We start from the raw sequence: 24,150 nt of genomic DNA, 5'->3' as shown, positions 1-24,150 counted from the left end.
CACCAACATTTAGTGTCTAATTTCTGCTTTGAGTTATAGGTTATCTATACTAACGACTAAAAATAATGGGAAAAACATATTAATCTGTGTTTGGAACGGCAATCGGTCCTATTAAGATGCTTTCAAAGAGGGAGAATAAATTTTGAAAGGTTGTCTCTACATCCATATATATGAGAGAAATGATTTACCACTATAGATTTCAAGCCATGGTTTTTGCGTTTACATGTGACATAATTTTGGGCTTTCCAAAAACTTATTAAAATACAAGTTTCATGTACTATAAGAGGGCTTAATTACCAGTAAAGTTATCTTGACAACACTTTTTCTTCGTGTGGGTTAATGATTTCCAAATTTGGGTAAAGTACAGTCAGGAAATGATTTGAGGAGACAATCCTGAAGTTGTTGTAAAGGACTTTCATGACTCTCGGGTCCTCTGGATGCCTGTTGCTCTGTCCTGATAGGAGCTCTTCAGTGACTGAGGAGTGCTGGGGATGAGCCTCAGGGACAAAGGATGAGCGGGTGTCCCAGAGCAGTATTTAAGGCAGCAGCAATTGTGGAACTTGCTCCAACTAGACGAATTTGTACTTCAGTCTTTGTCAGAGGTATAATCTGTAGACGGTTCTAGACATTTTATTACTTTGTCTGTCTTATTATTCTCTATCTAATTTGGGGACTGTCATGGGCTGAATTATAACCGCCAAAATTTGGATGCTGAAGTCTCATCCCCCAGTACCTCGGAATGTAACCTTATTTGGAGGTAAGGTCTTTAAGGAAGTGACTGAAGGAGGCTCTTTGAGTGGAGCCCTAATCCAGTATGACTGGGTGTCTGTTTAAGCACAAGAAACATCAGCAGCCCGCTGGCATAGAAAAGAGAAGATGTAAGGACACAGTGAAAAGGTGACCCGCTATAAGCCAAGGAAAGAAGCCTTAGAATGAACCCGTTAACACCTTGATTGCGGACTTCCAGCCTCCAGGACTGTGAGAAAATCCATTTCTGCTGCTTAAGCCACTTTGCCTATGGTATTTTGTTATGGTATCTCTGGCAAACTAATACTGATGCTAACTCGGTATCACATGGAAAACAAGCTGTCTCTTCTCGGCATAAGAAGGGAGGCACCCAAACTCAGCTTCTGATCAGATCAGTGGCTACCCTGTAAAAGCAAGAAGGACTGAGATTTCCCACGGGCATCCAAGGTTTCCAGATGCTGGACCTCTGAATTTCCTAGGCAACCAGATGCCCAAGTAGCCCACCTCTGACAAGGCTGTGTTCTCATTGCTGTACTCAAAGTACCATGTAGTTGGTGGACCTTCCAAGTAACCATCAATCTCTAGATCCAGATCACCTTTCTAAGATGATGGGCGAAACAGGAATCTATGCCTCCTCCTGCTGACACTTCAACTGTAAAATTCTCTAATCAAGTCTATTTCTTAACTCCTGTCACTTGTCACTGTGGAATTCATGCAGAATCCTCTCATTCATAAGGACTAGAAGCAAATCTTTAGAAGAAAAATGGCCCACTTGCTTGTTTCAGATAGAAGAAGAAAGAGTGAAGTTGGAGACAACTCCTTCTCTGCCATTCATACATTCCCTTGTTCATTTCATTGGTATGAATTGATACTTACCATGTGTTAGACACAATGCTAAACATTGTATCTTAGCCTGGCAGAGACAAACATGTTTACCAAAAATTACAAGGTCATCTGGTAGGCTCTACATAAGAAGGCACTGTGGGAATACAGGAGCCTTCTTTGTTTGTAAGCCACAGAAACCCAATCTGATTGACTTAAGCTAAAGGAACTCATTAGGAGGTTCACAGATTCAATGGGGTTGATCAGGAATCAAAGCATCCTTGCAAACAGTGGCAAATGCTGCCACTGGGGTGGACCAGGATCCAATCCTTTTAAGACCTTCCTCTCTCTGTTCCAGCTCCCTGATGAGTCTGATGGGTCTAGTAGGGAAGACAAGGCATCTCATTACATTCCTATAAGAATGTATCCACTGGGGGAAACCTAATTCCACAAAAGGAAATTGGGATGGTGAGAAGGGTAAAACAGATGATGGGAAGCCCACAAACAGCAAATGCCCACCCACTTCAGGTTCCTTACTCTGGCTTAGTGAAAGAAAGAAATCTTCACAGATGAAATGCACTTCAGACAGTTCTCCAAAGGTAGGTAGGAATTTGCCAGACCAAGAAGATTAAACTGGTACTCCATTTGGAGGAAACAGTTGGTACAAAAGAACTGGGGTGGGCAGTGTATTTCAAATGAAGACGGAGAGCTTGCAGGTCATAGCTGGCCAGGCAGTCAAAGCTGGCAGCAAATGATACTGAGGAGAGTGGACAGAGATGTGAAGGACGAAAGGGAGGAGGCAACTCAGGGCATTGTGAAGGTGAAGGCAGGACCGCTAGGAGAAAGACAGAGGGAAAAGAAGTGGCAGGAAGACGGCCCTGATCAGAGACAGCTGTTTTTGAGTTTGAAATTATATCGGTGCAATGGCTCTACATGTGGCTGGTAAATGGCTGAGGAGAAATAGGGATGGAGTTGATTGGAATCCAGGAGGTCTAGCAAGAAAGGCAAGGTCTTACAACAGGGATATTTAACCCTGCAGGGCGCTGGAGGCCTCTAGCCACTGACTGATGGATGTGGAAGCACAAGACCCCAGCCCCCTTGCCTGTGGGATGGGGACAATCCTCCAGTGCAATTTGCTCTTCAAAATCCTAAACTTCTCCTGAAACTATCTTTGCTCAGCTCCTTCCCTTGCCTTAATCTGTATTACTCACTTTCTTCAATGTTTCATCAGAAAATCTAAAACTTTAACATTTAAATTCAAGTATATAAATATTATCTAAATGATATAGAAAAATAAAAGGGAAAAGAATAATAAATTCCTGAGTTTGAATCTCAAATTTTATTACTTCATGAATCACATAAAGGACCACTGAGAGTTAAAAGAATGTCTTGACACTGAGAGTTAAAGGAGATGAATATCTTCTACTCTGACTAAAAGTCAGGTGCTTTCACCATTAAAATGATACAGAAAGATAAAATGGGAAAATCTTTGCTCTGCAGAAAAGCTTGCCTCCACAGACACTGCATCTATCTAATTTTAATTGTATTTAATATAAACCAACTTCAGTTTCTGATTTTCTGAATAATGCATCAGAAGAGATCTTCAATTTGCCCTTAACGTCTGCTAGAAAGATACAATCTCAGATAAGGTGGGAGAATAACGATCCATTTCTAAAAATAACATTCCACCCAAGAAAGAATGACTCAGCAGAGTTTAGTCAGATAAAGATGCCATCAACTCAAATACACTTGAATAGAGCACAGATATTTACAGCAGTCAAATTTATTCATTCTGTCCCCAGATCATTGTCCTCAGACATAAATACCTCCATTGGTATTTCTTGGAAACAGTAGACAAATTATAAGTAAAAAAAAATTTTTTTCCTCTTCAAATATCTACTAAGCAAAGCTTAAAATGAGAGATCCTGACTTAGAAAGATATAATTCATGATCTAAAAATCCTTAATTTATCAGAAAGACATGCATTAGAAAAAGTGAAGCATCAAATAATACACAGATATAGTTATAATAGGTGCTAATATTCATAAACCACTTCAGTTGTAGGCAATTTTCTCATTGGCTGTCATTTTACAGATGAGTTGGCATACGCACAGAGCCTATACTATTTCTCAGAGCTATACAACATGCAGAATCATGTGTTAAACACAAAGTTATTATCAAATGATGAAAAATTTGAATAAAAGGTCCAAAATACATTTTAAAAATAAATTTACTGTAATTGTTTAAAGTATCTTAAAGTTGTTTCTTTATAGTAATACTTCATTTACCTGACTCTTGAGAAATATGTTTCATATAAATCATTTTCCCCATTAGATGAATCATATCTCTTTTTATTTTGACTATTTTCTGATGTAAATCCGTCTAAAAAGGGTGTAATATATTTCTCCACCTTCCCCAACACAAGATAATGAGTGTGATTTAACCAGGTCTTGATGATTCAGAGCATCATTATACACACATGATAATTCACAGTCTGGTTGGTTTGGACATGATTATGTAAGAAGACAATGCTTATGGGAGGCCTTGAATAATGGAAAGACCTTCAGTAGTGAGTAGGAACAGAAGGGGCAAGAAAAGAAAGTGGCATGCTGTATTCATGTCCTCTGGGGTGGAAGAGAGTGCCTGCTGGAAGTGGCTGGGTTGACACTTAGTTGCACATGATAATTTGTAGCACCTTAGGTCACTGATTCCCAAAGGGAATGTAGGATATTTTTTTACTGGAGTACAGTTGCTTTATAATGTTGTGTTAGTTTCTGCTCTACAACAAAGTGAGTCCCCTATCAGTTCAGTTTGCAACCCCACGGACCGCAGCACGCCAGGCCTCCCTGTCCATCACCAACTCCCGGAGTTGACTCAAACTCATGTCCATCGAGTCGGTGATGCCATCCAGCCATCTTATCCTCTGTCATCCCCTTCTCCTCCCGCCCTCAATCTTTCCCAGCATCAGGGTCTTTTTCAATGAGTCAGTTCTTTGCACCAGGTGGCCAAAGTATTGGAGTTTCAGCTTCAGCATCAGTCCTTCCAATGAATAATCAGGACTGATTTTCTTTAGGATGGACTGGTTGGATCTCCTTGCTGTCCAAGGGACTCTCAAGAGTCTTCTCCCACACTACCGTTCAAAAGCATCATATGTATACACATATCCTCTCCCTTTTGAACGTCCCTCCTACCCCTCCCACCACCCACCCCTCTAGGTCATTACAGAGCACTGAGTTGAGCTCCCTGTGGTACACAGAAGCTTCCCACGAGCTATCTATTTTACACATGGCAGTGTATATACGTCAGTCCTACTCTCCCAATTTTATCTCACCCCATAAAATAATTTTCAGTTATTTAAATTTCAGTACACACGCAAACTTTAAAACTTTGATAGTTAAAATACCTAATATATATTCACCTGTAGATTCTTTTTATGTCAAGTGATGCTAATTTCTTTTTTTTAAATAACCATGAAACATTCCAAACATACAAAGAAATCACAGAAAATGGAACATACCTCACTATCACCCTCCCCGCCTGACACACTCAGTTTAACAGATGGTAACATGTTGCCTCATTTGTTTTATGTATCAGTTGTAAGGAAACAATGTACAGACACAGGCAAGCCTCCTCCCAGCAAACCTGCCCCTGGCTCCCTCTTCAGAGGTGGGTGTTTTCCGGAAGTTGCTCTGTGGCTCTCCAGTTATTTATTTGGTTGCGCTGGGTGTCCCGTTGCTGTGCACACTTTTTCTCTAGGTGTGCAGAGTGGAGGCTACTCTTTGGTTGTGCTGTGTGGGCTTTACACTGCTGTGGCTTCCCTTGCTGTGGAGCAAGGCTCTTGGGCGTGCAGACTTCAGCAGCTGCGGCACGCGGGCTCGGTAGTGGTGGCCTGATGGGCCCTAGAGTACGCAGGCTTCAGCAGGTGCAACAGGTGGGCTTGGTAGTTGTGGCTCACAGGCCCTAGAGCTTGGGTTCAGTAGTTGTGGCACACAGGCTTCGTTGCTCTGCGGCATGTGGAATCTTCCTGGACCAGGGATCGAACCTGTGTCCCCTGCATTGTCAGGCTGATTTTTATGTACTGTACCACTAGGAAAGTACACTGTGTAGCTCTTTTACTACATACGTGTACCCAGTGTTATTCCTATATATAAATAGCATCATACTGTATATCTTTTGCAGCTAAGTTTTTCACGGTTTGAGATTTATTCATCTTGATTCAAGCAAGCTTCATTCATTCATTTTAACATTGCCAATTGTCTGGTCAAAATTCTTTGTATGAATGCAAGTGAAAGTGGAAATGAAAGTGAAAGTTTCTCAGTCATGTCCGACTCTTTGTGACCCCATGGACTGTACAGTCACTTCCTTAGTGGCTCAGTGGTGAAGAATCTACCTGTCAATTCAGAAGATGTGGGTTTAATACCTAGGTTGGGAGGATCTCCTGGGAAAGGAAATGGCAACCCACTCCAGAATTCTTGCTTGGGAAATTCCGTGGATAGAGGAGCCTGGAGGAGTCCAGGTGGTCGCAAAAGAGTTGGATATGACTTAGCATCTAAACAACAACAATATTCCATTGTATATATGTACCACAACTTCTTTATCCATTTATCTCTGGATGGACTTCTAGGATGCTTCCATGTCCTAGCTATTGTAAACAGTGCTGCAGTGAACATTGGGGTACATGTGTGTTTTTGAATTGTGATTTCTCAGGGGATAAGCCCAGTAGTGGGATTGCTGGGTTATATGGTAGTTTTATTGCTAGTTTTTAAAGGAATCTCCATACTGTTTTCCATAGTGGCTGTATCAATTTACATTCCCACCAACAGTGCAAGAGGGTTCCCTTTTCTCCACATACTCCCCAATATTTATTGTTTGTAGGTTTTTGATGATGGCCATTCTGATTGGTATGACCTGATAACTCATTGTAGTTTTAATTCACATTTCTTTAACAATGAGCGAAGTTGAGTATCTTTTCATGTGCCATCTGTATGTCTTCTTTGGAGAAATGTCTGTTTAGGTCTTCTGCCCATTTTTCACATATACTTTTAAAATTAGTTTGTCAAATACCATGAAAATCCTCTTGATCAATTTTTAAGCTAATTTGATAGAATGTCTTACAATTTTGAATTGTAAGATATTGTAATTGAATATTGTAATTGTATTTGTAATTGAAATAAGATATAATATCTTACAATTTTGAATTTTCCCATTCACAATCATAATAACTATTTATTCATTTCTTTTATATATTATTCAAAAAGGTTTTATGCTTTTCCCTTTCTCAAACATCTTGTATATCTTTTATTAGATTTATTCTTAAGTACCTTTTACTTTCTATTGTTATTTTAAATAATACTTAAGTAATTTCATCATATTTTGCTTTTCATATATCATATACAGAAATGCTATTGAGTTTTATATATTAATTTTTAAATCTAGCAATTTTTCCAAACTCTATTAATTCTCATAGTTTAACAGATTTTCCTTAATTTTTCAAGATCAGCATCATATCATTCTGGTGAATTGTTCTTATGAACACTATGTGACGATACTTTCTCTCTACTAAGTGTCTTTATCTTTTAAGTCTATCCTGTATAAAATTAATAATAGCTGTCTTTCACTTAGTATTGCTTGCGATATCATTTCAGTCCTTTCACTTTAAATCTTTTTGTGTCATGCTTAAAGTACATGTCTTGAAAATGGTATACAACTGAGTACAATATTTTTATTTTAATCTAAAGGTCTCTTCTTTTCACTTCATATTTTCTTTCTGAGTTGCATTCAGGGCAATTTCTTCTGATCTTTTCTTATTTCATTAATGTTCTCTTCAACAGTGTCTAATTTTTCTGTTTACCCATCTGCTCACTTAATTTAAATGAATATGCTTTTGTTTTTCCTTAGTTCTCTTTGGTTCTTTGGCACAGATGGTCATTTGTTTTTCATGATGTCTTCTCTTTTTTCTTATGGTTTCTTAATCATTTAAAAATGTTTATTTCATAGATTTATTTTCATAAACTTGAGGGGTCTATGCCTTATACTGTGTGTGTGTGGGAAGGGTGTGTGTGTGGGTGGGTGGATGCATGTACTTGCAAACTGACTCTCCCTGAATAGAATTTTTTTAACTTGGTGCATTAAAAAATTTTTTTTCATGCAAGCTTATCTCCAATAAGGTTTTTAATGTAGAAATTGTGGAAATGTTTCTCCAAAAAGTGATTTTGTGCTGCTTCTGTCAGATTTCCAGATTTATCAACTTATTGGTGGAAGGAAATTCATATATGTGAACATATTGGCTTGAAAAGTATTCACAAAAATACCGGGTGGCATAAATTCAAATTCAAATCTATATAAGGTGCAGGGATGTGGTGTAAGTTTTCTCCAGGGAGATGCTTTTCCTTGTGAGAGCCAAGAGGGGGAACAGCTTCCTTGATATTTGCCTGTAATGGTGGGTGGTTTGTTTGTATTTCCTAATCTCCCCTTTCACTGTATGCACACCTCTATGAGACTCTTAGCTTTACTCATAGCTCTTCATTCCAATTCTCTTGTCAAAAATCCTTATGTCTGTTTTATTTCCCCAGCCTAGGATTAAAACTCAAGGCTCATCCATTACCAGTTCTGATCACAGCTTGCCAAAACATCAATTTATAGGTTTATTTTCCATTATTTCTAGCACCTGGGGATTTCAGTTTCTTGTGAGCTCAGCTCTGCATTTAAAAAGAGTTTTGGTATACTTTAGGTGTAAATTTTAGCTATTTGTAGCAGTAGGATTTTTATATTGAGTTAGATCACCATTTTGCAGAATAGGAGAGCTTCAGTGATTTAAAAAAAAATCAATTCATTTGCAAAACGTGTTGATTCAGAGAAAACTTTCAGTAAGTAATAGGAAAGCTATTAAAGGGTACACAGATTGGGTTCTCTGATAACCAGACTTTTTTGGGGTTAGTTATTAAGAGGTAGCCTTGGGTATCTGGGGGAGAAGCTGGATTGGGCAGAGAGAGAAGCTATGATGCAGGCCTGTAACAAAGAATAAGCCTGACTCCACAATGCAGCCATTCCTTTAACTCTAACCCTTGTGCTCTACTGCCTGTGCTTTTTCAAGCTGGCTCTGCATCCTTTGTAAAAGAATGTTGCCTGTAGCCTGAAATATACATCAATGCCTATTCTCAAGTTTCTGATCTTTAAAGGCATAACACTTTCCCATTCATATAGGGTTAAAAAGTTGCAGAACAGAAAACAACAATTGTCTTGCTGAAGGATAATAGGTTTATAGGAACATTGTGACAAGATCTGGTTGGACAGCTGCAAGAATAAAGGATTCCTACACGAAAAAGTTTTCAGCAAGTTTTAATACCAAAGAAGCCTGAATTCTAACTCAGGTAAGATGGTTCTTTGGAACACTAATCCACCATCTTTTTGGTCTGCTGATTTTCTGAATAAAATCACTATTCCTCACCCCAGCAGTGCATCTCCTGATTTATCAGCCTGTCACATGGTGAACAGGACAAGCTTGCACATGGTAAAAAGCCCAGTAAAACCCTTTCCTGACCACACAGGGTGCTCTGGAGTTAACATGTCTCTTCTAACTTGTCCCAATTAGGCTGACATGGTCAAGGCTTTATGCACCTAAATTGATTGGAAGTGGAAGTGGGCTTCCTAAAGTCATTGGAAGTGGGCTTTCCCTGGAAGGAGGCATAACCTTGGGTTATGCAGTTGTCTGCACCTAAGATAATCCCTGAAGGAACTGTTGCTGAAGGCTGTCTGTGAACTATACTCCCAGCAACTGGGCAACAAATTCCCCATTGCGGAGAGAATCTGCATGGCACTTCCCAGGGTCCTCACATACATTCCAAAGTCAATAAAGTTTATCAAATGATAAACTTACCCTAGCTGGTCACAGACTCCAGAAGTGAGAAAAAAAAATGTGGAGACTGGCTTAAAGTAAGATTCCAAGACACCGCCCCCTGCCAACCAAGCACGAAGGAGTGATATGGTCTGATCACCAAAATTAATGATGACTTAAATCCAAGAACTGCCAGGAAGGATCTGGTCAGGAAGGACAAAGAAGCTAGTGTTCCAGTTTCCTGCAGGAATAGGTTCCACTGTTCCCACTGCATGATTAATTATTGATTTATCTTGCTAACAATTTAACAAAGATAATTATTAGACTCAACTCTGACTCAGAAGGAAGTATTAATTGTTGAAATTATAGTGATGATACCCTGAGAGAAAATGAGCATGCCATTAAAAAATTGTAATGGGATGTTAAAGTATTGTGTTCAGCTCTAAAACACTATTCAAATGTACTCTAAAAATGTAAGGCTTTATTGTTATTATTCATTTATTTTTTGGTCATGTCACACAGCTTGTGGGATCTTAGTTCCATGACCAGAGATCCAACCTAGGCCCACAGCAGTGGAAGCACCAAATCCTAACCACTGGGCCACCAGGGAATTCCTAAAGTTTTATTATTTTTATATAGCACCTATATTATAGAGAGTGCTGAACCTGAATTCAGAAGGTCTGAGTTTACATCTTAGAATGTAAAGGTACAGGAAGAATTCAACTCAATTTAATTCAGCAAATATTTATTCATATTAAATATGACAGACAAAATTACTTCTTGCCTTGAAGTAAAGGGACTACAAATGCTATTGTTTATAGTTTCAACCTCTAGGAAAAGGAAAAACTGGTAGAGGTCTGAAAATTGGTAAATAGTTCCTCTACGTTCAATATGTGGAAAAACATATTCATATTCTAGAAACAGCTTGATGTCAACCTCCTTAATTTCTAATTTTTTGAACAAATTTTTATGCACAGTTTATGACCTTGAGTTGAGGAGATATGATCACTATGAATTAGGCAGTTGTTTGGAGAATGTTAGGTTAAATCTCGTTTTTCTTTTCTGAAGTCTGAGGAGTAGCATTTATATGAAACACCTATATCCCATGTTTTATGATATCTTATGCACAAAATGTTGAAACAGAAACTGAATGGGAATGAAATTTAACAACGTTTTTAGCCAGTTCTATAACATGCATGCCTTCCCGAGTGGCACAGTGGTGAAGGATCTGCCTGCCAGTGCAGGAGACGCTCGTTCAAGCCTTGGTTTGGGAGGATTCCTTAGAGGAGGAAATGGCAACCCATTCCAGGACCCTTGGTGGGGAAATCCCAAGGACAGAGGAGCCTGGTGGGCTACAGTCCATGGGTCGCCCAGAGTCAGACACAACTGAGTGACTGAGCACAATGACCATGTATAACCCATGCTCCTGGTTCACTTTACAACTTGTAAGCCTTCTCTCTAAGGAAGGTTTACTTCTCCATGGCTTTCTCTGCTTTATTAACTGCTAATTCTACAGTTCCCTGATACCAGACTTCTGTGTGGGGTTGGAGATGGGGGAACAGGAAAAGGGGGTTGCCTATTTTCTGTCTACCGATGCTTATTAAGGCACCTTCCCAAACAAGGGCAGTGCACTCTGTATAAGGCATTCTCATAACTAAAATTTTATGTTTTCAACCTCATCACATGTAGATTTTTATCTGTCATTAGTGGGTAAATATAATAATAGAGATTTATGGTGGATTATTGTGGGCTCTAGGCTCTAAACTTGGTCCTGCCTTGTTACCTTCTACAAGGATTTGGATAAAAGATTGATAGGCATGCTCATCAAAAACTTGAATGACAGAAAACTAGGAGAGTTTGATTGATATAATCAATAGGTTGAAATAATCCCAAATAAACACAATAGATATAAATGTAAAATCTTTCACTTAGATTCCAAAATTTAGATGAACACATAAGGATGAGGAGATACTTGGTTGTGATGGACAGTTTTGTGTTTCTTCTTGGTGAGGATATAGTCCCCAGTTATTAAATTCAACATGAATCTAGTTGTTGCTGTGACAGAATTTAGCAGGCACATCTAAGTAAGAGAAGTTATCCTAGATGATCTGGGTCGATCTGATTCAAACAGTTGAAACGCCTTAGGAATGGAATTGAGGTTTCTCTAAAGAAGAAAAAATTCCAGCTGTGAACAGCAGCTTCAGGTCCTGTCCAAGAATTCCTGTCAGGCCTTGTTGATAAACTGCCTCAGGGATTTTGGACTTGCCTCGACAGCTCGCATAATAATCATGTAAGCCAGTACCTTACAATAAGTCTTCAAATATATATCACCTACTGGTTCTTTTTTTCTGGTTGAACCCTGATTGATACATTGGCGTAGTACTTTTAGGTGAGAAAAGATTTCAGCTTGCTCTAACTTTGTTACCTGAATCTTAGAAAAAATGCACACACAGCACAGGCTTCAGTGGGGATGGGGACAACAGCTCCGTGACCGGAGTCCATATCCATAGCAGGATGATTCTGTCCTGCTCCAGCTGCCTAAGATCACTATGGGGAAGGGATTTTGGTTTAATGTAAGTTAAGAACTTTATAAGAAAGAGAGATCTTCAATAATGTCACAGGCTGCCCCGTATGACGCAGTGAGCTTAGTCACATGTATTTAAGTAGAAGCTGGTATTATCTGCCTGGAATATCTATGAAAGATGCTGGCCGAGATGACCACTAACATTTCCTAATTCTAAGATTCTATAATATTACTTTTAATAACTATGCTTCTAATGCATGACACTAAAAGTCCTCCTCCTTTCAGTTAATGCTGTTTCATTTCCCTTGTTGAAAAAGTCTGGTTGTCTTCTGATTGTCTTTCTAGAGCCATTCCACCCTGCTCTATGCCCACACGGGCTTCTTCAAAGGACTCGTTTGTCCTCTAGCTTCTGCTTAGATTTGGCTGAGAGGCACCACCTGGAAGACTGAAGGGTAGGAAGAGAGCTAAGTATGCCCTGGTTTCCTGGGTCTGGGTTGTTATGGGCTGGCTTTGTCCTTGACCTAAGGTCATACTTCTGTTAGAGTGCCCTGTCCATACAGCTCTTGCTTCCTTTCTTGGAATCGCTGTAGCCACTGCTGCCCTAAGACCCCTCAGACCTAGGGGTGGTAATGAGATTGCTGTTACTGTTCTGGTGGGGGGGGGAGGGTTATTTTGTGGATTCTCTACACTCTGTGTGCCCTTTCAGAAATAGGCCCTTGATTAAACTTTACTTACTTTCTTGGACTCTGAAATCACTGCAGATGGTGACTGCAGCCATGAAATTAAAAGATGCTTGCTCCTTGGAAGAAAAGCCATGACAAACCATGATAGCCTATTAAAAAGCAGAGACATTACTTTGCCAACAAAGGTCTGTCTAGTCAAAGCTATGGTTTTTCCAGTAGTCATATATGGATGTGAAAGTTGGACCATGAAGAAAGCTGAGTGCTGAGGAATTGATGCTTTTGAACTGTGGTGTTGGAGAAGAGTCTTGAGAGTCCCTTGGACTGCAAGGAGATCCAACCAGTCCAGCCTAAAGGAAATCAGTCCTGAATATTCATTGGAAGGACTGATGTTGAAACTGAAGCGCCAAGACTTTGGCCACCTGATGTAAAGAACCGACTCATTGGAAAAGACCCCGATACTGGGAAAGATTGACAACAGGAGAAGGGGACGACAGAGGATGAGACGGTTGGATGGCATCACCGACTCAATAGACATGAGTTCGAGTAAACTCCGGGAGTTGGTGATGGACAGGGAGGCATGGCGTGCTGCAGTCCATGGGGTCACAAAGAGTTAGACATGACTGAGTGACTGAACTGAACTGAACTAATATGACTCAATTTAAATGTGTCATTTATATCCTGTAAAAATCCTACCTGATACTTCAAGTCACATGCATGTCAACATTTTTATGTCCTATATAGAGCCAACTCTTCAACTGAGCAGTGAACCAATCTTTTGGAATAAATATGGGAAAATACTCTTAAAATATTAAGATTTTAAAAATTTTAAATCTTTATCAAGGCAAGACTCATAAAGATCAAGCAGAGACTACAGTTAGTAAGAGTCTTTCCAGCTCTAAAACTAACCTCTCTCTTCTGGAAACCCTTAGTTCTTAATTTCTAATTATTGCTCTTATTAGTAGTGATCACTTTCCAATACTTATAATACTTATGCCAGAAGGAAACACTTTCTAATTTATGTAAATTTATGACTATTGCAAGACAGGGCTTTTCAAATGTTCTTGAAACATTTAGATAGGCAGTGATGAATGCATGTATACTCCCTAGAGATGTGGAGGAGAGGAAAACATTTTTTTAAAGTCTTAGGTTTGATAATTCAAACTGTGAATTTTGAAATATACTGTATACATTATACCATTAGTTCTAAAATGAAAATGTTTTCAATTATTATATTTACAATTATTTATTTCCCTTAAAATTATCAAGTAAATTTTGTGCTCAGGAAATTGAGCATCTTTGCCATTTAGTTCAATATTTGCCCTAAGCCATTTTGAGAAGCATGGGGTTAAAAGCACTTGTCCCATGCTTACTTGCAAAATACTGTCCACTTACTTTGTAAGATGCATATGGTCCCCTGAGAGCTAGAGGATTTTGGCACCAGACTAACTTAAAATTCTAGTTTCCCTATTAAATAATGGTTTTATACTGCTAAGAAAATTACTTTATTTCTCTGTGTTGCAAGTTTCACACCTTATAAAGTGGAAATTATACAACTTATCTTAAGTTGACTAAACATTAAAACAATATGGGAGATGCTCAGTTTATTATTTATTATTATTAGGCATAATACAACCAGTTCCATATAAGGGAAAAAGATCTCATTTGAAGGATGACCTTAGTTACTCTTTTAAAAAGCAGAAGCTCACTTTATCATTCCCTACCTACCTTATTCACCAAATTAATCAATGACTTTCATATCTTCTATGCAACTTATGGACTGATGTCCGCAGCATATTGAATGCTTTGTGGCTAGTGGGATGCTCTTTGGTATAGGTGTTACTTCTGTTCCCACCCTTTGCATATTTGCCAAAGATCAGGATTGCTTGTTGCCAAATCTATTTGTATCGATTGTACTGTTATTATAATTACAGAATTTAACCAAACAATATGCAAACTTACTAAAATAAGTGCAAAAAGAAAATGTTTCTATGTAAAGTGATCGAAATATTATGAAAAAATGTGATAAGGAGAGCCACTAAAAGTTATCAAATTTAATTGTAGGTAAACCATTTATATATGACTGGGGGGAAAGTCAGTAAATATCTGGAAGGATTTTGCTCATAGTTGTTCCATAAATGTTTTTAGCACTTTGTTTCATTAAAAATCTGAAACAGGAAATCATAGATAATACAGTTTGAGTGCGGTTTACACTGGAAATACCAATCTAAACAAAAGGCAGGCCATGTTTCTATGTCAAAAAATGGTCAAATGTATGTTTCAGTGTTCATGATTTAGATTTAAAGTAACTTTAAGATATATACATATTATTTTTATAATGCCATTAAAAACTGGTGTTCTTAATTTTTCTCTGCCAAAGAAGATTCCCTCTCTTACATAAGATGTTAAATGACAGACACTCATTCATATTTATTAGAAGAGACAAAGCTTTCACGTTCCACATTTGAATGTTGAAAGTGTCTTAAGCTTTATAACTGAGCACCAGTTAGCTCCTGCACACAGAACCTATGGAGACATTATTTATATTTTTCTAGACTCTTCTTGTACCAGAGAAATCTATCAACTAATCAGGTATGGCTTTACTAGAGAGAGTTTTAGATTGCTAGACCAGAAAAAAAGGGTTCTGTATTAACTTCAGTTTTCTTTAGAGTATGAGAGTTTCCATTAGCAAAATATTTGATAAATGTTTTATTCACCTAATTACAGATTTTTTTATCCATGAGTCCTACCTTGCTTGTTATCCATTGGTACAAATTCCAAATCAAGTCGGGGGATAGAAGCTAACAAAATTTAAGGCTTTCATGAGTATAAATCTTTATGACTATATCCCAAGATTTCTTGGAAAGTAGCTATAAAATTTGATTTTAAATTACATGAAGTCATTTTAAATTTATATGTGAGAGGGAATTCTACTTACAGTGATCTTTATTTCTTTTCCAGAGATCTTTATTTCGAATTCCTTTTCGTCTTAGTTTATGCTGATTCTTCTTATTTTCTAAGAGATTTTCTTTTTTACTGATTACGTTAATTGGCTTTCCTTGTTCCAATATATTTGATAAATCTTGTTTGACTTTGTTCACTGATACCTACAAAGAAAAACATTTTTGCTCATTTTATGTGTTTTGAAATGAAACAAACAGGCTCTTTAAAAATAGATTTACTGAGATATAATTCATATACTATAATATAAATGTATAATTGCACATTTGCTTGTTTATTAAAACATTTATTTTTACTTTTTGGCCATGCCATGCAGCATGTGAGATCTTAGTTCCCTGATCAGAGATCAAAGCTGAGTCCCCTGCATTGGAAGCCCAGAGCCTTTAACCACTTCCAGGGAAGTCCCTATAGTTATACATTTAATATGATTCAACAGTCTTTAGAACAGTAACGGATAATGTGCAATCATTACCATGGTCAGCTTTAGAATATTTTTTATCACTTCAAGCAGAAACCATGAATTCTTCAACTGTTACCCTCCCTCTACTCCTATCCCCTCTGCTCCCAGCCTCCCGCAACCACTAATCTGCCTTCTGTGTCTCTACACAATCCCGTCTTCTGGACTTTCCTGTGAATGGAATCACATAGTAGGTGAATTTTTGTAACTGACTTCTCTCACTTAGCATAATGTTTTCATGTTCAATCCTTGCTGTAGCTTGTATCGTCACTTCATTCCTCCACATGGCCAAATACGATTCTCTGTATGTATACACTACGTTTTGTTTACCCATTTGTCCACAGGTGGACATTTTGGCTAGTTTTACCTTTTCACTGTTATAAATAATGCTGCTATAAACATTCATGCACAAGTCTCTGTATGGATACTTGACTTTATTCTTACGATATCATAAGTTTGCCATATCTGGCAAATAAAAATACAGGATGCCCAGTTAAATCTGAATTTTACGTAAGCAATGAATTGTTTAAAAGTGTGGGTGTCCTCCCTGGGTTGGGGAGATCCCCTGGAGAAGGAAATGGCAACCCACTCCGGTATCTTGCCTGGGAAATCCCATGGACAGAGGAGTCCATGGGGTTGCAAAGAGTCAGGTGTAACTTACCAATAGACAACAAATGGACAAATATTATATGTTAACAAATGGACCCACAGTATACAATGGCTCAGAATCAATAGCCAGGTCTTCAAGTCAATGTCACCTCTGCTCTATGCTATCATTCAGGGATCTGGGCAGACAGAGGCTATGCTAGCTTTAACATGAGGATTCCAAGATTTCCCTGAGTGTTGACTGATATCTAGCAGACAGAAAGGGAAAGAACACAGAAGATCTTATGCAGAAAATTTTTGTTGTTGTTGCTTCTTTGTTTTTGCTTTGTTACATTTGATTTGCTTTGTTCAATTTTCTTTTATAGGCCAGACCTAGAAGTGGCAGACAGTGTTTTCATCCACTTTCCATTGGCTGACGCTGTCACATGGCCCCACCCAACTGCACAGGGAGCTGGGATATTTGGGTGTCATGAGGAAGAGAAAATGGATTTTGATGGGCCTACAGCATCTGTGATACAATGGGATTATCATGTTATTGCTATTATAAGAAATTTAATTTTTCAACTCAAAAATAGCCAACAGCTAAGTTGAGGAGGCAGTGAAGCTTGGCAAATGCCTCTGATTGCCTGCTGTTTCTATCTCCTCCTTCTACAGAGGCTGTTTCCCAATTTTCATTCCTTTCTCACCCAGCAAGAGTGGGCAGAACCACAGCCAGTTGGAGCAAGTATCAGGGAGCCCCAGCAGACAGAGAGCCTTCCTCTAAGTCTTAAAAGATTACATAATTCAATAGCAAGTATTTATTGTCTATCTCAGACCCTGTTCTAAGATCTGGGGAGATAGCCATGAACAAAAGTATTCTCTGTCCTCATGAAGCTGAGGTTCTGGTGGGGAAGAAGAGTCAACTGATTAAAGGAGGTTTAAAAAAGCAAGAGTGAAAGGGATGGAATTGATCGAAGTTGGGGTGTTTTTGACATGGATGGGAAGGGACAAATTCTCAGATAGCATTTGAGTAGACCCCTTTGTGGGGAAGCAGGGAGTTAGTCATACAAACACCTTGGGAAAGAGAGTCCTGGAAGACGGAATAGCAAAGAGAGAAGACTTGAAGCAGGAGGAAGCAGGGGTGCAGTAAGAGAGCCCAGCTGAAGCAGAATACAGTGGCAGGTAAATGAGAAGACAGAGCGGCAGCTCCGAGGTCACCCTCAGGATTGCCCATCACATTCTGTGTGAAGCAGAGACCTGGGGAGTGTTCTGCGTGGAAAAGCAATGCTGACTGACTTAAATTTCCAAAGGACCACCCTGGATACTGTGTGGAGAATATTTAACGTTGGAGAAAGAGTGGGAAAAAGGGAGCCTGCTGAAGTAAACTGGGCGAGAGTTGATGGTGGCAGTCAAGTCAGAAGATGGTAGATGGAAGTGGTGATAGTGGCTGGTTTCTTGATATGTTTCAGATGTACCCTTGGCAGGATTTTCTGTGGAAAGACGATTCATGTGTATTTTTAGTTTTTAAACGGCAAACCCAGTGGAAGTATGTTTTTAAACTCCAAGTTTAAAGTATGTGCTTTGGAAGTATGTTTTCAAACTTCCAAGGCCCATTAGAGACTGAATATAGCTCTTAATCAGAGTGACAGAGTGTTTTGATAATGTCTTACTTGGCTCTGCTGCCGCTTCATTCCCCCGCCTCCTGAAATTCATGCCAGATGAGCTTTTCCTAAGGATCCATTTGAACACATCACTGACCAGCTCACAAGCCCTCGGTCCTCAGTGACAACAGGATAGAATCAAACTCCATTGCACAAGATCTAAGACTGTTCAGAGTATGGCCTAAAAATGTCATAGTAATCTTATTTCTTACTACTCCCACACCTGCCTGAACATCTGCAACAGCCAAACTCTTCTATTCCCTGTTCCCCAAATAGAACAGGTTCTTTCCTCCCTCCTGAAGCCCTTGCTTACACAGTCTTCATTGCTCCCTCTTTCCTGTTATCCCAACTACCATGCCTGGTCCCAGACCCAACTCAAACTCCACTTCTCTCTGACCCATAGTGATCTCCCTCTCCTCGGACCTTGTGATAGCTTCCCTTCTTCATAAGCAACAGCTGAGATGATTCTACATCATGTATTTCATGTTATATCTACTCAGCTAATTCCGGATGCACTGTAAACTCTTTAGTGTAGTTCTCATTTCATATAGAGTGTCTTGAGTAGAGGGAATCCTAATGAATGTGTGGATTTCCTTATTTTGGGGAAATCCCTTGCTTTCTTAAAGCACAGGAAGAGTAGGAACATCTTCTCTCAAGAGGAACTAAATGATTTGTGGACTTGGAGGAAAGAAGGTTGAATTTGTCTCACTGTACATTTAATCCTAATTTATTTGTGGCTAGCTCATTCTTCTTGTGCCTGGCATGTTCCCTTGTGGCTCAGAAAGTAAAGAATCTTTCTGCAATGACATAGACCCAGGAGACCCATGTTCGATCCCTGGGTTGGGAAGATCCCCTGGATAAGGGTATAGAAGTCCACTCCAATATTCTTGCCTAGAGTATTTCATGGACAGAGGAGCCTGGGGTCGCAAAGAGTCGGACATGACTGAGCAACTACACACTCTTTCTTTCATGCTTCTTGTACCTAGAGACATTTCCAAAGAAGGGCCAGTCCTATGGTTTTTTTGCCTGAAAGCAAAACCAAACAAACGCACAAGCAAAAACAGTCCTGGGATATGGGATGCACATTGAATAGCTTCATGTTTAAAAGAGTAAGGTATCCTGCTAAGGCTAGTGATTTGACTTAAGGGTTTATTCTATTTTGTTTGGAAGTTAATTAATTGGTTTTATTCTTTAAAAACACACAATTTTACATTTTAAACACAAGAAACTTTGATTACTTGTTAACATATAAACAGGTAACTTGTTCATCCAAATTGCTCACATCCCCAAAGAAATGTATTACAGATTTTTAAGACTATTATTTCCATTCTCTTCATAGTATTTTCTATTCACCGCTAATTAGATGTGTCTAACTGTGGGCAAGTTAACTAACCTCTCTGTGACTCAGTTCAGTTAATGTAAACTATTAAATGTAAATGTAAAATGGGGGTAATAATGCTGCCCTGTGAAAGTGAAAGTGTTAGTCTCTCAGCTGTGTCTGACTCTTTGCGACCCCACGGACTGTAGCCCACCAGGCTCCTCTGTCCGTGGGATTTTTCCAGGCAAGAACACAGGAGTGGGTTGCCATTTCCTTCTGCATGGGATCTTCCCTGGAGTATCCTTCATTGCAGGTGGATTCTTTACCATCTGAGCCACTGGGGGCTACTTCACTGGATAGTCATGAGGATCAAATAAGTTAATACATATGAAGATCCTTTTACATAGGAATAATAAGAAATTAGAATAAATATTATTATCATTATTATTATTATATGGCTGTGTTTTATGTAAATTAATATTTCTATTTTTCTGTTTCAGATTCTAAACTACCAGGATCTATGTATTCTGATTATTTAATTTGCTCTGTTCATTGGTGAACTATGACTTCATTCTAGACACTCACTAAACATTGTTAGTTTTTTTTAAATATATTTCTTTTATCTCTTAAGCAGAATACCCAGAAACCTTTTTACTAGTAGAAAACACTTTTATGCCGTACATTTTCTGAACTAACTTCACTTGAAGACGGGGAATAGCAATTATAGCATGTCCTAGGACCCAACTGCTGCCTGGGATATATTTGATACTGAGTGTAAGTTAGCCCCAAATTCCATGCTAGTTCTTTAATAGAATTTTGACAACAGTAACATGACTAATGTTAATGGAACTTTATCAGCCTCATCAAATAGTCTTGGGTAGGCAACAGGTATAAAATAAGTAATGAACCAATCTTGTTCTTTCTATACAAATCAGTGATTCATTCATTCAACACATTTATTCTGGGCATTCCCTAGGATTTGAACACATAGTGGCAAATAAGACAGAACTTGCTGATCACATGGAGCTTTCATTCATCTGTGAGTAAATAGATAATAAATAACCAGTGGGAAAAAATGAACAAGTTAGTAGCAGGTATCAATACATGCTTTGAAGAGAATAAAACAAGAAGATGTAAAAAGGAGTGAAATGCAGAGAGAAGAGGGATTGGTGTACAGGTGATTTAGATTGGATGTCCAAGAAGCCTCATTGAAGAGGTGATTTTGGAGCCAAGAGTTTAACGACACGAGTTTAATGCTTTTAAAGAAAGCAGTCCTGCATAGATATGGAATAGAGCATTCTATTCTATCCCATTCTATCATGCCTATTCTATCCTAGTAGGCAGAGGGAGTAGTGAGTACCAGTGCTCTAAAGTGGGGACAAAATGTGTATGTTCTAGTAATGGAAATAAGGCCCCAGGAGCTGAAGGAGTGTGAGCTAAGGGGAGAATTATAAAAGAGAAAGGCAGAGAGAAATAGGGGTCACATCATGGAGGCACATGGTAAGGAGTTGACATTTTATTCAAAAGACAAGAGGAAGACAACGAAGGGTTTTAAGTGACAGGCTCTCGTTTACATTTTAGAAAGAAGGAACATTCTGGCTGACTTGTGAGGCACAGATAGTACCTACCAGATTAAGAGTGGGGACACTGGGAGCCCAGTCTGGTGCTCTGTGATGACCTAGAGGGGTGGGAAGAGGGGAGGGGAGGGAGGCTCAAGAGGGAGGTATATATATATATATACTCACACTCATGGCTGATTCACCTTGTTGTATGAAAGAAACCAACACAACATTGCAAAGTGATTTTTCCCCAATCAAAAAATAAATTATAAAAAAAGAGTGGGGACAGAAAGCACAGTTCAGACACTATCGTAGTCAACCAGGTGAGGGATGATGGGACTCAGGTGAGTGCAGAAGCAATGCAGATAAATTACATGAGCAGATTTAGGATAAGTTTGGAAGGAGTGCACATAGGGGCTGGATATAGGCTTATCCCCCAGGCCAAAGTTGAAGGTAGCTTCTTGTTTTTTGGCTGAACCAGCTGAGCTGATGGAGAGTCCAGTTACAGGGGTAAAGGAGAATGGGGAGCGGGGAGGAACTGTGGAGGAGGGGATCGGTCTCACCCCCCCCCCACACACACACATACCTGTACATGTGGTAATGTCTCCAAATTGTGTGACTATATACACGGAAAATGAAAAATGATTTGTTTTTTTTTTGTTTAAGAGGGAGTGAGAGTCATGTTTGCCATGGAACGGGAAGTGAGTCTCGTTCCTTGCAGATAGGAGAAGTGAAAGAAGAACTGTAAGGGAAGAGTTCTTGCCTGTCAGACTTCCTTTCCCTAGGGCTCAATAGTCAGGGGTGTATCTTGCTTTCCTTAACTATCTGTGTCCCTTTTCTTTTTTTCCTGGCTCACATACTCTGAAAGAGTCACTGTTCCTGGGCACTGTGTAATGTCCTAAATTTTGCTCAAAAACATCTCTGGAAAAGAGCACATGAAAAGTAGGAGCTTACTGAAAGCAGAGGACAGTAAGAGTGTGGTAAACCAAGACTGGCTGAGCACCTCCTCATTAGTGGCCTCTGTCCATGGGGAGCAGTGAGGGGCTACAGGGCTCTCCAGAGAGGGCAGAATAAGCTCTGGCAGCGCATCCACAGAAGGTCTTGATGTAGGAGAACTTGGTCCAGCTTGTTGCCTTACAGAAGCTGGTGTGACTCTTTCCACAGAAGAGAAAAAAAAAAGCAGTTTTTCTCGTCTCCACTCAGAGTCTACAGAATCAAAAATTCTGGGGGTGAAGCCCAGCAACCTGTGTTTTAACAAGCCCCCTAGGTGTTTCTGATGCAAGTGAAAGTTTGGTAGTAGCACCCTACTACCCTGCCCTAGGTAGTAGTGAAGAAGGTAGACAGCAAATTAAAATGGGATTAAAGTACACAAATAAAATGGTAAAAAATTTTGATCACTTATCAGTGATGATGTTTACACATATAGCAAAGATACAATAAAGTTGATGTTGTCTGAATTACAGTTTTTACCAAGAATTTAAGTTAGATGACTCAAGCTTTCTAGATATTAAATAAAGGTGTGCATATATTTGGGAAACAAGGATTGGTGTTTTAAATTTGAAAATATCACCGATTTAGTAGTTTTTCTCCTTTAAAGTAAGATTTTACTTGAGATGCTTCAACTGAAGCAAAGATATTTTGGGTAATGATCTTTTTATTTTTCATTTTTCCTGGGCTATGTTCAGTTAAGAATATAAAATAATCTTAAAATATTTTTTTCTAACATCTCTAAGATTTTCTTAAAGCAAATATGGCAATAGCCACCTCTGGGTTAAAGTAGCCACCCCTTTCAAAGAAGAAATAACTCATTCATCAGCAAAAACATCTCTTTCTCTTGGCAAAAACCTCACTAGTTATTTTATCATGTATTTGTACATCTACCTTCAAAAGTCACAGAATAACAACAGTAGATAGCAATCCAAAGATAGTTGAGAAAAGTGGGAAAATGGTTAAGTAGCGAGTAAAAAGGGAAAAATAAAATAGCGTCAGTGAAAGTGAAAGTTGGTCAGTCGTATCCAACTCCTTGTGACCCCATGGACTACAGAGTCCATGGAATTCTCCAGGCCAGAATACTGGAGTGGGTGGCCTTTCCCTTCTCCAGGGGATCTTCCCAACCCAGGGATTGAACCCAGATCTCCTGCATTGCAGGCGGATTCTGTGATACTAGTAACATAGCGCAAATATAACATTCTACTAATTGTTAGATGCACTGTAAGGGTAGCTTCAAGAATTTAAGAGAACATTAAGAACCCATACATATTAAGGTATTTATATTCTGTATTTTTACATACAGGGAGCATAAAATTATAGTTAAACTTATAGCCGTATTAGGTATTCATGGTACAGGGAATAAACAGGTTATTACAATCAAAAGGTAACCCTAGTAATCTGGTTTTCTTTCTTTTTTTTGTAATCTGATTTTCATCAGCAGCTTTTTTCTTGTAACTTTCACTAGAGGTTCTGTTCTGTCCCTTAAAAAGAAAGAAAATTCAGACACATGCTACAGCATGGATGAACCTTTGGCAAATTATGCTGAGTGAAATAAGCTAGTCATAAAAAGACAAATACTGTTATGATTTTAAACACTTATACGAGGCACCTAGAGTAATCAAATTCACATAGGCGGAAACTATAATGGTGGTTGACAGGGGCTGGGAGGGGTGGAGAGTTGTGACCTTATGCTTATCAAGTTTCAGTTCTGAAAGATGAAAAGAGTTATAGAAATTGGTCGTACAAAATATGAATGAATGTACCTAACACTAATGAATTTTAGACATAGAAATGGTTATGAGAGTAAATTTTATGTTGTGTATATTTTACAACAATTGAAAAAACAAACAAACTTGAGTTCTAAAATTCACTTGCTCTCAAGGGTTTTGGAAAAGAAACCGTGGTCCTTTAATGATGAACCACCAAGTCAAAAGCCAAGTAGGAAAAGAAGTGAGAATGTGAGGGGGATGATAGCAGTAAAAGGCACAGATAGATTTGAGGTCCTGGTGGGA

At 38.8% G+C, this 24,150-nt stretch overlaps 1 protein-coding gene across 1 annotated transcript in view; it reads right to left on the bottom strand.

Annotated features, from left to right (window-relative positions):
- Positions 1-24,150, bottom strand: part of SEL1L2 (SEL1L2 adaptor subunit of ERAD E3 ligase) — a 109,723-nt gene that overhangs the window by 54,720 nt on the left and 30,853 nt on the right. The window contains exon 3 of the mRNA XM_043479521.1: positions 15,546-15,714. Coding sequence (XP_043335456.1) covers positions 15,546-15,714 — 169 coding nt within the window. The remainder of the gene's footprint in view (positions 1-15,545; positions 15,715-24,150) is intronic.

Source organism: Cervus canadensis, chromosome 10 (assembly GCF_019320065.1).
Source record: "Cervus canadensis isolate Bull #8, Minnesota chromosome 10, ASM1932006v1, whole genome shotgun sequence".
Classification (NCBI taxonomy): Eukaryota; Metazoa; Chordata; class Mammalia; order Artiodactyla; family Cervidae; genus Cervus; species Cervus canadensis.
The sequence above is the reverse complement of the archived record's forward strand: the minus strand, read 5'-3'. Positions and strand labels throughout refer to the sequence as shown.